We start from the raw sequence: 15,785 nt of genomic DNA, 5'->3' as shown, positions 1-15,785 counted from the left end.
TGTTGGTTGCTTACTTGGTTTGACTTCGCGGTTAATCGCGACATATCCCTGATCGACAAAAGGATTTGTTCATTGTTACGTAGACCTTTTTATTATTTGTATATATTACGTATAAATCGAATTTTGTTATGAATTGTATGGCCTGTTGTGTTCTGTGTGTAATTGCTTGTGATGTCTCGATCGTGTTTGATTCTGTTACATATCCATACCTACCTTGATATCTCTTTTCACCTATCCTACACATTTCACGACCCTAAATCCAGAAAATCTGCTTGGATCTATTATTCCCCAGTTTGACAGAGATCCTCTCTCCTACGCTCTCATGAAAAATTAATGGCTACAGTCAACAACGCGTCTCGACGTCCTTTCCTAATCGTCATTGTTCCCGTCCGTCCCGTCAATGCCAATTGCATACCTTTATAGGAATAATACTCACCCACGACTTGTTCCAGGTGTTCGGCTTGGATAGAAACGCTCGCTAACTTCGCGAATGGTATTACAGACTCGGGCAGTTCTGACTCTAGCTCACCAGCAGTGAGGTGTTCGGTTACTATGACACCTTGCTGAATCTCTTCGACGCCTTTGGCCGTCTTACTTTCTGGTTTGGTCACATTGAACTCGGAGAGTGCGACTTCCGGTTGGATCTCGGTTTTAAGGGCGACTTCGCGTCTGATCACGTCTGGCTGAGCGGACGCTTCTTTCGCTACTCCTTTTATCACTTCTGTAGCTTCCTGTTCCGTGGCTGTGACTTGCATCACTTCCAGGCTCTCGGAAACGCGGAACGAGACATCAGCCGTCGCTGTTTTCGTCGTTTTCTCCACCTGGAACGTAATTTCGCTCTCCTGGGGAACCGGTTGCAACTGTTGAATGCTCTCGAAAGGTATTTGTTCGGGAACGATTTGCTTGGTTTCCGGTTTCACGGATTCCTCCAGCTCCCCGGTGGCCGACGACGGAACCACTTGAGACTTCTGAGCGACCTGGATGCCCAGAAGACTGGGCTTGGCGGTCTGCGAAGTGGGCTCTTCCGGCGTTGGGAGTCCGGTTTCCGCCTCGCCGAACGCAAATTCCGAAATCGACAGCGAGAGCAGCTCCTCCAACTGTGGTTTTCCTTTCTGTTCCTCGGGTGCTTTTGGTTTCGGTAGCTCCTCCGCGCTGGTCATTGTCAACACTTCTGACGTTTCGGCCACTTCTATGCTGGACAACTGGGGAAGAGCTTTGCGTACTTTAGGAGCCTCTGGACTCTGCAGTTCCTTCTCCATTTCCGTAGAAACTACTTCGGAGACTGTGATGAAGCTCAATTCCTCCACGTCCGGTTTTCCTTTCTGGCCTTCGGGCTGCTCCAGCTTCTGCAGCTCCTCGACGTTCGTCACTGTCAGTATCTCCGTCTTCTCTGCTACTTCTCTGCCAGTCATTTGCGAACGAGCAATCTTCTCGGTGGGCTTCTCAGGAGTCGGCAACGTTTCCTCAAACTCGCTAGACACCACTTGAGATACCGTCAACGACTCGAATTCGTCCACTCGTGGCTTTCCAATCTGTTCTTCGGGCAGGAGAGGTTTCTCTAGCTCCTCCGCGTTGGTCATAGTCAGCACCTGGCTGGTCTCGGCTACCTCTCTTCCGGATAACGCTGGCTTGGCCGTCACCGAGCTCGGTGCAACCACGCTTTCGAGGATCTCCTCCGTCTCGTGAGACACCGTCTGCGAGATCGTCACGGAGGTCAGTTCCTCCACGTTCGGTTGCCCCTTTTGTCCCTCGGGTCCTCGACTGGTCGTCAGTTCCTCCGCGCTGAGCATGGTCAGCACTTGCATCGTCTCTGCCACGTCGCGACCTAGCAGACTGGGCTGCGCCATCTTCTCGGTTGGAACTTCGGGAGTAGGCAACGCGTCCTCCATTTCCGTGGACACTGTTTGCGACACGAACAGAGAGAGAAACTCCTCGAGACCCGGGACTCCTTTTTGCTCGTCAGGTTTCTTGCTTTCCGCCAAAGTGTCGACGTTCGACATTGTCAACACCTCCATAGTTTGAGCCACGTCTCTGCCTATTAAGTTCGGTTGCGCTTCTCTCTCGACGGGCACTTCCGGCGTGGGCAGCGTGTCTTCCGCCTCGTGCGATACCACCTGAGAAACCATCAGCGGTGCTAATTCTTCGACCTGAGGCTTGCCTTTCTGTTCCTCGGGCGCCATTGGTGCAACCAATTCCTCCGCGCTGGCGACCGTCAACACTTGGAGAGTCTCCGCGACGTCTCTTCCCAGTAAGCTAGGCTGAGCTGTTTTCTCTTTCGGAACTTCCGGGGCAGGAAGTGCCTCCTCCGCCTCGCTAGACATCACGTGCGACACCAACAGCGGAGTCAGTTCGTCCACCTGTGGTTTGCCTTTCTGTTCCTCGGGCCGTTTCAGCGCGAGATCCTCCGTTTCAGCGATCGTCGTCACCTGAGAGGTCTCCGCAGCCTCTCTTCCGATAATGTTAAACTCTGCTTTCTGGTCTTTGGGAACCGTTTTCAACGCGAGAACGTCTTCAGCCTCATTGGAGATTACTTCGCTGACCGCTACGGAGGAGAGTTCTTCCAGTTCCACCGTGCCTTGTTGTTCCTTCAACTTGGTCGTCTTTTCTAGGGCTTCCGTGGTGGCTGCTGTGATCACCTGCGTCACTTCCGGAGCTTCCATGCCGGTTAAAGTGGGCTGAGCTTGTTGCTCTTTGGGAGCAACAGCCGCTGGTAGCAAGTCCTCGATCTCGCTGGAGACCACTTCGGTGACCGTGACCGTGCTCAACCCTTCCATTTGAGGCTTGCCCTTTTGTTCTTCGGGCTTAAACTTCCCTTCGAAGGTGTCTTCGCTCTCGCCAACCGTCGTCTCCGTCTTCACCGCTGTTTCTATCACGGTTTGAGTGACCGTCGCTTGAGAGGAGGCTTGTTTCTCCTCGCGAATCTCTTGAGTGCTCTGAATACTCTCCACCATCGAGCCTACAACGGTCTCGTGCAGACTGATGTCCTGAGTTGCTGTGACGCCCTCGCGTTTAGGAGCAACGTCGAACACGCTTTCCTTGTCCTCGGTGATGGTTTCGGAAACTTGCAGGGACTTTGCTTTCTCGATGTCCACGCCCGCGGTTTGAGTTTGCGGCTTGAACGCGCCCTCGAAGGTCCGTTCGCTCTCCTCGACGACGCTCTCGTTGACGATGATGCTTTCGAACGTGTCCTGGCCAGTAATGGCTACCTGAGGCGTCGCGTCCAGCTCCTGAACCTTGTCAGGCACGTTCACTCGAGACTCGACGGTGGTCGTTTCGAGGATATTGCGCTCGGTGATGATGGTGCTGGTGGCTGTCTGAGACGCGTCCAGCTTTTGTTCCTTCAGCAACGACTCCAGTTCGGCAGACGTGACCTCGGTAATCGAGATTCCGTGGCCCTCTTCGAACGATGGAACCGCCACAGAGGACACTGTCTTTGGATAATTGTCAAAGGTGCCTTCGCGTTCCGCGCTAGGCGTCTCCTCGACGATGATGGGCTCCAAGGTGTCTTGCTTAGGATGAGCTTTCGCCTGGTGCTTTTCCAGCGGCTGCACAGACCCGGTGCTCTGATCGACGAACACCTGGGCCGTCTGTGCAACGTCCATACCCACCTTCGTCAACGTCACTTCCGCCTTGTTCTCTTCGTATTTCAGAGCATCCATACTGTCCTCTTTGTCTTGTGTGACGACGTGAGCAACGGTTATGCTCTTTCCTTCCACAAAGCTGACCGTGGCGCTGCGTTCGTCGAGCTTCAATTTACCCTCGAACGTCAAACTATGCTCCTGAGGGACCGTCTCGCTGACGTCGACGCTCTCCAAGGTGGTTTGCGTGGGCTGAGCTTCGAAGGAGGCTGGTCGTGGCGCCTGGGGGACCTCGCCGAGTCCTTCTCTCAGATTCACTTCCGTCTGTTGAGCAACTTCTTTACCCTCCATGGCTGGTTTCGCGGTCTCTTCGCGAGGCTTCTTCCTCTCCGAGAGTTCTTCTTCGACGTCTTGCGCAGTGGTCGCCTCGGTGATGGCGATGAATCTGTTCTCGTCCACCGTGACGCGAGCGCTGGTCATCTGCAACGCGATCTCCTCGACTTTGTCCACTTCCTTTTCCGCCAGGACTTGCTCGGTCGTCTCGACGGTCTCGTATGGTTTTTGGCCCACTTGCGCCGTTGCTGTGATGGGTTTTGGAATCTCCACTTCCCCGGTGGTCAATTGAGGAACGATTTCTGATCTTTCGGCGACTTCGTGGCCAGCAACAATACCTGGCACCGCGGATCGAGTCTTCTCTTCTTGCACGGTCCTCAGTATTTCTTCTCGATCAGCCGCGCTGACCTCCGTGACCGTAGTCACGCGTTTCCCTTCCTCGATGGACACTTCTACCTTCTGTGTAACGGGTTTGAATTTCCCTTCGAACTCGTTCTCCTGATCCTGAACAATATCCTGAGTGACCACTACGCTTTGGTACACTTCCTGAGTCGAGGATGCTGTTTTCCTATCTAGTTTCTCTACGACCACCTCCGCCACGGTGTCTTCGACAGAGATTGTCGTTGTTTCGGCGATTCCATGCGTGGTGTCCAATCCAACGGACGCCAGATGCTTGGAAGGTTGCTCCTCGGACACGTACAGAGACTCTTTGTCGGCTGGAGTCACTTGAGACACGGTCACAATGTTTCTGCCCTCTTCGAGGTCCACGATCGCTTTCTTGTCGTCTGGGATCAAACCGGGTACAAATTTATCCTCGCTTTCTTGCACGACAGGTTGCGTCTCGATCAACGAAGCGAACGGAACGTGCTCTGGCATGGCTATTGCTTCGGTTGGCTTCTGTTCCAAGAGCTCACCTGTGCTGAAATCGACCACTTGCATGGTAGTTTCGGCTACCACGTGACCAGACACCAAGCTCTTCCCAGCTGTTCTCGTTTCTGGGAGCTCGGTAGATCTGTATTCCTCTTCCTTGTCTTCCGAAACCACCGCAGACACTTGGAGGCTCTGTTCCTCGACTACGGACAAGTCTGCCAGAGCTTGAGTCGGTAATTTGTCCTTCGTCAAGAGCCCTTCTAGCTCCGTTGGTTGCGTTTCCGAGCTAATCACCGCTTCCAAAGGAATACTGGATGGCACAGCGGACGCTGAGACCGGTTTCAACTCCTCCAATTTACCAGCGCTGCTGTCCACCGTAACCTCGGACTTTTCTGCTATCACGCGTCCAGCGAATTCCACGCTAGCTTGTTTTTCCGATGGCTTGTCAGGGAGTCGAAGGACATCCTCCTTGTCGGCTGGTATTTCCGTGCTGGTCGTTGCGCTGATGATCTCGTTGATGGACACTTGAGCCTTGTTGGATATCACAGGCTTGTCCGTGAAGCGTTCCTCGGTCTCCGATACGACAGTTTCGGTCTGCACGATGCTCTCGAACGGAAGTCGTTCCTCCTTCGCGGCGAACGTAGCTGGCTTCGGCACTGTCAAGTCTCCCGAGATAGAAGACGGAGTAACTTCCATCATCTGTGCCACTCTGTGCGCGTCGAAGCTCAGAGTAGCTTGTTCACCTTCGATCTCCAGCTTCTCGAAGTACTCTTTCTCTTTATCGGACGCGATGGTCTCGATCACCGTGACTCCCATGCCCTCCTCGAACGTGACATCGACCATCTTCTTGTCGGGCTCCACAAAGTCCTCCATCGGTTTCTCCAGGTCGCCGGGAGCAGTCTCGGAGGTCACCAAGCTATGGAAGGTGACGTGATCGGTGGTAGCTGTCGCAGCAGTGGTCTCTTCGCGTTTAAATTCACCGATGTTGTCCGTGGTGGTCGTCTCGCTGGTTTCAGCCACCACGTGAGTCGGAATATCGAAGCTGGCAGCTTTCGTTTCAGGCTTCTCCGCTTCCGGCAGCAAGCTTTCCTTGTCCTCTGCCGTCACCGCCGACACGATCAGACCTTCTCCTGCGACGAACTCGACAGTCGCTTTCTTGTCCGTTGGTTTGATCTCGCTGAATGGCGCCTCGGTTTCTCTGGTCTGCACCTCTTCGGCCACGGCAGCTTCGATGGGTAACACCGTGGTTTTAGGCTTTATTTCGGTGACGGTCTCGTCGGGTAGCTCCGTCAAGCCAGTATCGCTAAACACTTCGAACTTGGACGCTACTCCTTGCGTTTCGATGTCCACGGTAGCTTCTGCGCCTTTTGGTTTATCTTCGCGCGTGAATACGCCCTCTTTGTCCTCGGGATAGGTCATCCCCACGACGACGCTCTTTTCTCCTTCCTCGAAGACGATTTCTACGTTCTTGGTGTCTGGTTTCACGTCCTCGTGCAAAGGCGATTCCTTCTCGGAGACCGATATTTCCGTTTGCTCGACGACTTCCAACCCGGTTTGCTGTTGACTGGCGCGCTCCTCCTTCGCTTTCTCTTCCTCTAAAACGTTCACGTTGCTGGCAAGGATCGTCTCCTGCATCTCTGCCACCTCGTGTCCACTGGTGATTCCCATCGTGACGGTTCTCTCTTTCGGTATATCCTCGACTTGCAATTTCTCTTCGCTCAGGGCGCTCGTCACTTCCGTGACGGTGAGCTTCTCGGTCATGGAGCAGATCTCGATCTCTGCGCTCTGCGTGCTTGGCAGAACGTCCGCTTCCCTGAGCTTTTCCGTCTCTGCAACGTTCGTCTCGGTGACGACCAGTTCCTCCAGAGCTTCTCGCTGAGGAATCGCCTTGCCAGACTTTGGTTGATCGACGCTGATGTCGGTGGTGCTTTGCTCGGCCAAAGTCTCCGACTTCAAGGCCACCGTGTGACCGGATATCAACGGTTGAGCGGTGTAGTCTTGGGGCCTGGCGTCAGGACTATAAACGTTCTCTCGATCGTGTGGAATAATTTCGAGTACCGTAGCGCCAGGTCTGGGTTCCGTGAGCTCCACAATAGCGGTCTTTCCGTCCGGTTTCGCGTCCGTCTTGTACAAATCCTCCTTCTCCGCTAGCTGTTGCATCGCCACCGTCACGCTCTCCAGAGGAACGTGGGAGGGCTGAGCCACGCCGGAAGTGGGCTTCTCGGGCACGTATTCCCCGGTTGGTGAATGCGTCCTCACCTCTTCGATCATCGTGGCGTCTTGCGTGGTAAATTCCGTGCTGGCGTACGCTCCCTTCACCTTCTCCTCCCGAGTATACTCGGATTCTTGCTCGCTGGCGATCACCATGGTGGTGTGCAAGCTCTCGATCTCGTTCATGGCGACCTCGGCTACCTTCGAGTCAGGAACTTTGTCCTCGTGAACCGGGGCGAGTCCCTCGTCAGCCACCGTCACGTCCACGACGGTTTCTTGCAAGCTGATCGGTTCGATCTTCGCCACTCCAGACGATGGAATTTCCTTGCTGATTTCCCCTAAATTGTCCTCTGGCTGGGTCATTTCGACCTCCAACGAAACAACAGGATGAGTAGGCACGGTCTTTCCGCGGTGCGATTCAGGCATTTCGAATATCTTCAAATCGGCCTCTTTCTCTATCGAGGTGGTTTGGAACACTTCGACGCCCCTGACAGCGTCGTAACTGGTCTCCACGACGCGTTCCTCGGGCCTAGCCATCTCCTCCATTTTGGTCTCGCGATCGTGAGTCATCGTCTCCTGAACCATCTTAGCTTCCGTCGCTTGTACAGTCACCGTTCCACTTTCCTGAACATATTTCAGTTCGTCTGTAAAGTCTGACGGATAATCGGCTGTTTGGATCTCCGAAACCAGCACGTATTCTTCCGGTCTGATGGACGTCTCCGCCAAAACTTTTGTGGGTTTCTGCTCAGGATGATAGATTCCTTCGGATTCTTGAACCATGGTACTCGCGATGGAGCCAATTTCTAACGAAAATATCGACGTCTCGGCTGTTTTGCTGGTTGGCTTCTCGCCTGGTTGGTAATCCTTCTCCTTTTCCGAAGGTACAGTCTCCGCCGTGACGGCTGATGGTATTTCGATGACATTCAAATCAGCCACTGCCTTCTTGGTCTCTTCTATCGTTAAATTAGCTTCCGTGTCTTGAGTCTCGATGGTGGATACGGAGACACCTTCCAACAGAGTGAGGTTCGTCGTAGCCACGAAACTGTCGGTCTTCCTTTCGGAAACGTATATTCCCTCGCTCTCTTGGATCAAATTCTGCTGCACGATGGCCGTCTCGCTCCCGTAGGGGACTCCAATCTGCGCCTGTTGGCTCGGGGGCAGCCTTCCTGGCACGTATTCGCCTTCCTTCTCAGGCGCGTGCATCTCCTCCGTGACACGTTGTCGCTGAGATATGATAGTCTGCGTGGCGATCTCGGTGGGAACGATCAATTCTGGATAGTATTTTCCCGGCTTGTCCTCCGCACGGACCTCTTCGACGACCAGTGGCTCGACGGCTGTAACGTTCACTCTGGGTTTGGTTGGAACAGTCTTGGTCGGTTCGAGTTTCTCCTCGGCTAGACCTTCCTGGACCTCGTAGACGGATAATCCGATTTGCGGGAGTATGGTGTCCTCTGCTCTGGCAGTCAGTGGCGTGACAAAGTCCTCTGTGGGCACTTCCTTCTGACTGACCATCGTCTCGTAGACGGTCGTTGCCTCCTGAACGGTCACGCTGACGTCCGCCGTCTTGGTAATTTCTTGTTTGGCGATCGTTAAACTGGACAGGCCTGCGTCGTTGGTCAGCGTCTCGCTGACGACCAGACTCTCGGATGGAACGATCGCTGGCGTCGCCTCGTACGACGTGGGCTTGAAAGTGTCCGAGAATTCACCGGTGGAAGCTTGAACGGTCGTCTCGATGGTCGAGTAAGGCTCCACGGGTGAGATGGATAGGGATGCTTTGCGTTCGATGGGCTTTGTTTCGCTGATGTCGGTTTCTTTCTCCTGAACGGGCACCAGGTGCTCCGTCAACGGAGTTATGGTGTCCATGGTGAGCTTTGCTTTCTCGAATTCAGGCTTTCCAGGTGCCTGTTCGGTGGTACGGTCCAAAGGCACCACCTCGTGACGTTGACTAGATACATTCAACACGATGGAAGGCATAGATCTGTCTTCCTTCACCTCGAATTCCTCGATTTCTTCCAATTCCAACTCATCCCGGCCGACTTGCGACCGCTTTGGCTTCAATGCTTTCTTCACTTCCTCTATAATCTCCTCCTCCTCCTCCTCCTCCTCTACTTCTTTCTCCAAATCATCGCGTTTCTTTTTCTTTCGAGTCAGTCTGCCCTTTCTGTCTGTCTCAACGATTACTGTTTCAGTCTCCTCCTCGATTTCCTCCACGTCCTTTCGCTTCTTCTTCTTCTCTTGTTCCGTTTCCTCGATCTCTTCGATCTCTACAACCTGAACCCCCTCGTCCCTATCTTCCTTTCTCTCTTCGATCTGTTCCTTCGTACTTGTATCTTTGGGTTTGCGCAGTGTTGTGTGTGCTTGCCGTGTGTCCTCGTATTCTGTGGAAAGTATGTGAGAATTTTTGTGTCAATCGAATACGAGTGTTTTCGTATGCAACGATCTCGCTCGCTCGCTCTCAATTGCTAGTAAAAGAAAACCATTCTTTTTCAGACTACATGCGACGAGCCACTGAGCGGATGCTTTTGCTAAGACAAGAATCGTGCTTCAACGAAACAAGAGTCAACAACCTACGGACAGTGCACGGCGGACGAGCTTGTGTACAAATTAAAAAAGAAACAAAAAGGTTGGTGGACAACAAAAAAAATCAGCGTACATAGTGTCAACAGCGTGTTTTTAATATCGTTTTACGCGTTTTCCAAAGGTATCGTATACTTTTCTGCCATCCTGATAGATTCTCGAATATCTTCTTTCTAATTTTCATTTTTAGATAAGAAATTTCCATTTTCAAACCTTACCCGCATAACCGAATAGAAACAAATTCGATTCACGGTCAGTTATCCGGATACTACCGTATTTCATTTTTTAATATCCTTTATTTCTTGTCGATATTATTGCCAATTATTTACAAAGCAGTTCATAGACTTTAAATTTAAATATATATTGGAAAATTGGAAAGAACTTATTCGACAGCCTAATAATGTTTTCACTGCTCGTAACAAATATTAACCCTTTCAGGACAAGATAAGACATTTGTTATAAATATTTTTAGACTCATACCATACATCCTAAAGAAAGTATTTTTTATTAATTTATTATTTATTTAATTTTTCATGTGTACCATTTCTTTCTCTGGATTAATTCTTTACGACCATTTTCCTGAATAGATTAATTTCGTTACACCGTATGAGAAGAAGTATTGTGTTGTTCGATGATGAAAAATTGTTCGACGGTGTATCTTTGTATCTCTGTGTAACCGGAATGTAGAAAAATACTGTTTTATTGTTGGATTACGATGTCTCTGGAATGTTTTGCGGTATATAGAGTAGTGTGCAGTGGTTCGGAATCGCAGGCACTAAGGCATACGTTGTTTTAATAACAAGTGGTGCGTGTGTGAATATCGTGTAGTAGTAAAAATAAATAGAAAAGGCCGGTCGGAAGTCAAACCAACATGAACACAAAAAAAAAACGAAGAAATACTTGTCTGTTACACATCGTGCTTGCTACCAAAAAGAAAGAAAAAGAAAAATCAAAATCTCTCGTTTAATTACCTCGTATGTAGGACAAGACTGTTATAAAGAGATGCATGTGAGTGTGTAACTTGAATGTGTAACAGTAACAAGAAGTACGTGAAAATAGCAAAATTCCATTCAACGGTACTGACTAATGGAAAAATATTGGACACCGTATATTTAGAAACTATGAAATATCGTGTTGGTGTATGTTTCGTGGAGCCTTTTGCTTTCAAAGAAATATTGAATTTCATAGTTTCTCGTTAAATAAATAACAGGTAAAATGATGCAACTGGTGGAATGGTATGAAGAAAATTACAAACACGTGTTATATTATTTACTACCAAATGCACGAAATGACTTGTGGACACGGTTAAAAAACTCTTACTTACATTAAAACTGCATTAGCAGCGCGAAGCTCGTAACGCGAAGCGTTGAGTTTTGGTGTTGGATCGGAAGGTGATTAACAGGGGGCGAATAAACTATGGAAAGGGGATGTAATGGAGGGATACGGCGCGTGGAAAGCATAGCGGCTTAAGCAGACAAATTTTACTGCTATTATTCGATCAAGTAAAGCTTCATGCATCTGAAAGAATAATAAAATAAAATCATTACGTAGAGACCGTATCGTATGATCGATACGCACATACTTCGAAACTATTTTTTTTTTCTTACTACGTTATACTGGCACTATTAGTCAGCCATTAAGAAATTAGAATGATTGGTAAGCTCGAAATTTGATAGAAAACGATGAATCAGAATATTTGCTATCCGTTCAGAATTTTGAATGTTGAATGTTGAAATACGAGGCGACTAGAATACATAAATAAGACACGAATGAAAAGTAAAGATGTCTGGATATCTCGATGTGGTGTCGACTGTCCGGACACCGAAGTGTCTTCTCGAAGATATGATAAGAAAGATTATTAATGATGGTTCCCATTCATTGATCGAATGGCCGATTATTCGAATGTATATACCATGCACTGAAACTCGTTGCTTCAAACCTTTAATGTCTCGAATATCCTGCGTGCGGACAGCCTTTCGTTCGTCCCTCCTCTCTGCAATCAGAAATTCTTTTGCTTTCGTGGGAGCTCTGGGAACAGGGAATTAGACGAAGACAAAAACACACAGGATTATTATGGCACATTGTGAAAAAAAATGCTTTTATTCGACAAATCAAATGTACAATCTGTAGCAAAGATATTTTAAGTATCTTCGCGTACAGTTCTATGTATGTACAAAAAATGCATGCTTAGTCGATCTTATATCTAGCTGTGAAGCCGCAAAATATTTACAAAAAAAAAAAAAGAAAAGAAAAAATAGAAAAATGTACAAGTATTATATTTATAGGCAGCCACGCAAGCACACACCAAAATACATAATTTTTAATGTATAGAAAAAAAAGTGCAACGTTTTTTTTCTAATGCTGCAAGTCTGAAGACCATTAATGATTTCGTGTCTCTTTTCGTTTCAAACCTCACATCACGCAGTCTCGACTTACCCATGAAATGGACCTCCGTTTTGCGAACGATGTCCACTCGTTCCGTAACACGTTCTTCCGTTTCAACCTGAACGAGAATTATTATATCAGTTATATTATCTCGAAATGGCTGAGAGTCCTCGAACACTCGATAATCTTTAACTTTCTTAAAATGAAATATTAGATAGAAGCGTGGTCCAAAGATTGGTATAAATGAATATCTCTTACTTCTGTGGCCTCTGTAACCTCCCAAGCACGTGGTCGGAAGTCCTCCGGAGCAAAGTGCGTGAGCACCTCCTCGACGGTGACGTGCTGAAGCTCGATCATTTTCATGAAGGCACGGAAACCAACGGTGGCAGCCACGATGCTTTCATCGGTGGTCGTCTCTTCGGTGAGAACCTGAGTGATGAGTGGACCGTGACCTTCTCTTTCCACCAGCTGAACCAGTGCATTCTGAGCTTCGGGGGTCCTCAGGGCCGGGAAGTTGTCCGTTCTGTAGAGACTCTCGTTGATCTCGTTCACGGAGACACCTTGCCTCACCAGGAAACCAATGGTGGCCAGTTCCCGAAGAGGAGCCTCACCGGGCCCGAATTCTTTCGCGTGAAGCAACTCCATGATCTCTTCGACTTCTCTCGCGATGTTCTCCCTCTGCATCTCGACAATTTCCTCGATGGTCACCTCTTCTCGTGCCTTCACTCTGTCCGTCTTCTTCTTCTTCTTCGGTTTCTCCTCGATGGCCCTCTCCTCGAACACCTTCTCCTCGGTCACCACCGTTTTCTTCGCCTTTCTCTGTTTCGTTTCCATTCGCTTGATCTCCTGGACGCTGGATTCCGTCTGCACCTCCGACACAGAGACCGTCTGCAGGGTTTCCGAAGTTACCTGGGCACGGTCGATCATTGACTCCACCATAAAATCTGGTGCTAGATCCTCGGTGGTCACTTCCGAGACGACAACCACCCCTTCGCGTTCCTCGACCACACGTTTCGCACGTTCCTCGGGTTTCGTTGACAATTCTCCACTCTTCTGATCGTCGATCTTCTTCAGAGACGCGGTTGCTTCCGTCATTACTGGTTCTTGGATCGGTACTACCTTCTTTGCTCGAGATACCTGCGTTATTCAACAATATTTCTATTGATATTTGTCAATGTACAATGCTGTCAAATAAGAAGGATATGCTTATTGTAGTATGCTATATATTGTACATTTTATAAATCCTATATATTGCATGCAATATTAATCATGTAATCTTAAATTCGAAAGACATATAATAAAAAGAAACTATATTTGTTAATTACCTCTGTAGGTTTCTCGTCGATAATTTCTGTTGTTTCGAGTACCTGAGTCTCTTCGACATCGACGATTTTCCTGTAAGATAAATTTTGAAATGGAAATTTAACAACTGAAAACTATCAAGCGGGCGAATTTATTATACGATGACGAATTCACTAACTTTTCCTCTGGCTGTTCTTTAGGGATCAACTTCTCCTTACGCACTTCCTTTTTGTCTATTTTAACACGTTCTGATTTGACCTTCTCTTTCGCTTCTTTGGCCTTCTTCAACTCGGGTTTCTTCTTCTTATGTGGCTTCTCTTCCTCCGGCTTCTTCTTCGGTTTTACTTCTATAATCTGTTCGTCGACGATCTCCTCTTCATCCATGAACGTTTTATCAGCTTTTATGTCTGTAAATAAATTTCTCGCGTATATGCATCGTTTATCAACTTCTTTGCTCGCAGTTGATTCGTTAAATAGTTTACCCGTAACGTGCAGTTTGGCTTTTGTGGTCACCAAACCTATTTCGCTGGTGGCTTTGCAAACGTAAGTGGCGTCGTCTTCTTCGGTAGCGTGTTTGATCTCCAGCGCCGTCTTCATCTCCTCCTCGTAGATACGTACCTTCACGTTTTGCGTGTTCATGACCAACTTGTCATTTCTGTACCATACAACGTCTGTAAGCCCAAGCAAATATAATAATTTAATTCACACGCGTACATTATTGTATTTGTTGCGCGGGGATTCCCGTGGCTTTTGTTTTGTTTCGAGTCGAGTAGTTTTTTTCGAGCCCCATGGTCGGCATTACTGCAATTTATTTTATAGTTAAACTATGTAATATCTAAAGAATAATTGAAGTGGTTGTGTTTAATATTTAAATATCGTCTATATATATTTATTAGAATAAAAATTAAAAGGTTTGCTATACCTGGAGCAGGATTTCCGGAATACGTGCACTCGAATATCACCCTTTCACCTTCCCTCGCATAAACGTCCGTTATTTCTTGAATGAATCGTGGTACAGATTGCGTGGCTGAAAAAAGCAACGTGAGAATTAAAATAAAATTAAGAGAATCGTCGATCCGACTATTTACCTGATGTCTTGGTTGGTGATTGTGCGACTCGCGTGACTCCAATGTCAGTAATCTGATTAGCCAAAAGAAATAAAAACAAAACACACGTAGTACAAAAAGGAATTCATGCGAAATAAAACTGTAAAGTGGTAAAGTAAATAGCGATTAGATGGTTAGTGGGTGGATAAATTGTCAAATGATACCTGACATGGTGCCTCTTTCGTCCTCGCTGTGATGCTCGCTGCAAGATACCTCGGACGTCGACATATTTCCAGCCAATCCGAGGTTTCCGCTACACTGACTCTCCAGTAACAAAAATTCTTGCAGCTCTTCCTGGCTGTCGGCCGTGTGCAGCTGCTGGAAAGCCTCCAAATCGATTTCTCTCGGCTCCAATGGATACATCTTCGGATCCATCAGTTTACCAAAGCGACGTTCCTTGGACCATCTCGCGACAGGTATCCTCGACTTTGGATAAGTGTGATATTTTCTCGCGTGATCGTACTCCAACGTGGTTTCCGTTGCTTTATCGGGGACTTTGCACTGGCCACTTCCGATACAGACCTCGCTGTTCTCCTCGATGGGCGACAAATGGAATCCTGGCTCTGTCACGTTTAAGAAATGGCTTTTCTTCTCGGACCTGGGCGGTGGGAATTCGTCAAAATCCAGCACAATTTTCATCCCCGTTTGATCCCCCAGAAATTCCATCATTTTCTCGCTTTCCTTGTTCTTGATGATCGTGCCAGCGTACGACTCTTCTTTCCTGCTTTCTCTAGTCAGTTTCGAGGACGCCAGGCGCCTCGACTTTTCCGATCTTATCAACCAAGGCAATTTCGAGCATTTTTGTTTCTCGTATTTTTGTTTCTCGTTTACGTGGGGCTCCGAAATCTTTGCGCGTTTCTCTCTCACGGGAGACGGGGATCTAGCCGATTTCTCCACGACCGATCTCGATGCGCTCAACTTTGTCTTCTGCGTGGAAGATTTACTCGTGGCGCTTCTAACCGAGTCTCGTTTCATTTTCACGGACACTGTCTTCGTTTCTGCGTTCTTTTTTGCGACACATTTCTCCTCCGAAGTCTCCGACTTCTTCTTTCTCACAGCTCTACTTACCTTCCCAGAAGTCGTTTTCCCGCCAATTTCTGTCGCGGTTACCGATCGAGTTTCTTTCTCGATATTTCTCTCGAAAGTTTCTCCTTTCGCGTTCAGCTCCCAGGAATATTCCGTGGCGTTCATCTCCATCGTGTCCGAGTATCTTCTGGAGAGAAAGAAGCTCTTCGGGGTAGTTTCTTCCTCGTCGAAGCATCTCTTACCTTCGTCGTCGATGTTCATCAGCGTTCTGGTCGATGAACATTCGCTGACTATCGTCGAACTCTCGTCCCTGATGGCGCGATCGTCCAGACTGTCCGTCGAAAAACTGCACTCCGCTTCACTCAGCATGCATTCAATTCTCCCTGACTGGCTCTTA

The 15,785-nt window shown here is 48.5% G+C and overlaps 2 protein-coding genes across 3 annotated transcripts in view; both read right to left on the bottom strand.

The window, feature by feature from the left end:
- LOC122402643 (titin) overlaps positions 1-15,785 on the bottom strand; it is a 96,710-nt gene that overhangs the window by 28,522 nt on the left and 52,403 nt on the right. For both annotated transcript variants that reach the window (XM_043405603.1, XM_043405601.1), the window contains 8 exons: positions 14,179-14,283; positions 13,739-13,927; positions 13,435-13,663; positions 13,280-13,349; positions 12,213-13,091; positions 12,006-12,072; positions 11,509-11,562; positions 437-9,370 (listed from right to left, as the gene is read on the bottom strand). In XM_043405603.1, the coding sequence (XP_043261538.1) occupies positions 437-9,370; positions 11,509-11,562; positions 12,006-12,072; positions 12,213-13,091; positions 13,280-13,349; positions 13,435-13,663; positions 13,739-13,927; positions 14,179-14,283 (10,527 nt within the window). The remainder of the gene's footprint in view (positions 1-436; positions 9,371-11,508; positions 11,563-12,005; positions 12,073-12,212; positions 13,092-13,279; positions 13,350-13,434; positions 13,664-13,738; positions 13,928-14,178; positions 14,284-15,785) is intronic.
- On the bottom strand, positions 14,345-15,779 carry LOC122402645. Its single transcript, XM_043405605.1, has 2 exons — positions 14,527-15,779; positions 14,345-14,396 (listed from the first exon to the last, which is right to left on the bottom strand). The coding sequence occupies exons 1-2, from the start codon at positions 15,755-15,757 to the stop codon at positions 14,389-14,391; spliced, it is 1,239 nt and encodes a 412-aa protein (XP_043261540.1). The 5' UTR covers positions 15,758-15,779; the 3' UTR covers positions 14,345-14,388.

The sequence above is a fragment of the Colletes gigas genome, unplaced genomic scaffold (assembly GCF_013123115.1).
Source record: "Colletes gigas isolate AHSC1104 unplaced genomic scaffold, ASM1312311v1 Colletes_gigas_Sc00038, whole genome shotgun sequence".
Classification (NCBI taxonomy): Eukaryota; Metazoa; Arthropoda; class Insecta; order Hymenoptera; family Colletidae; genus Colletes; species Colletes gigas.
The sequence above is the reverse complement of the archived record's forward strand: the minus strand, read 5'-3'. Positions and strand labels throughout refer to the sequence as shown.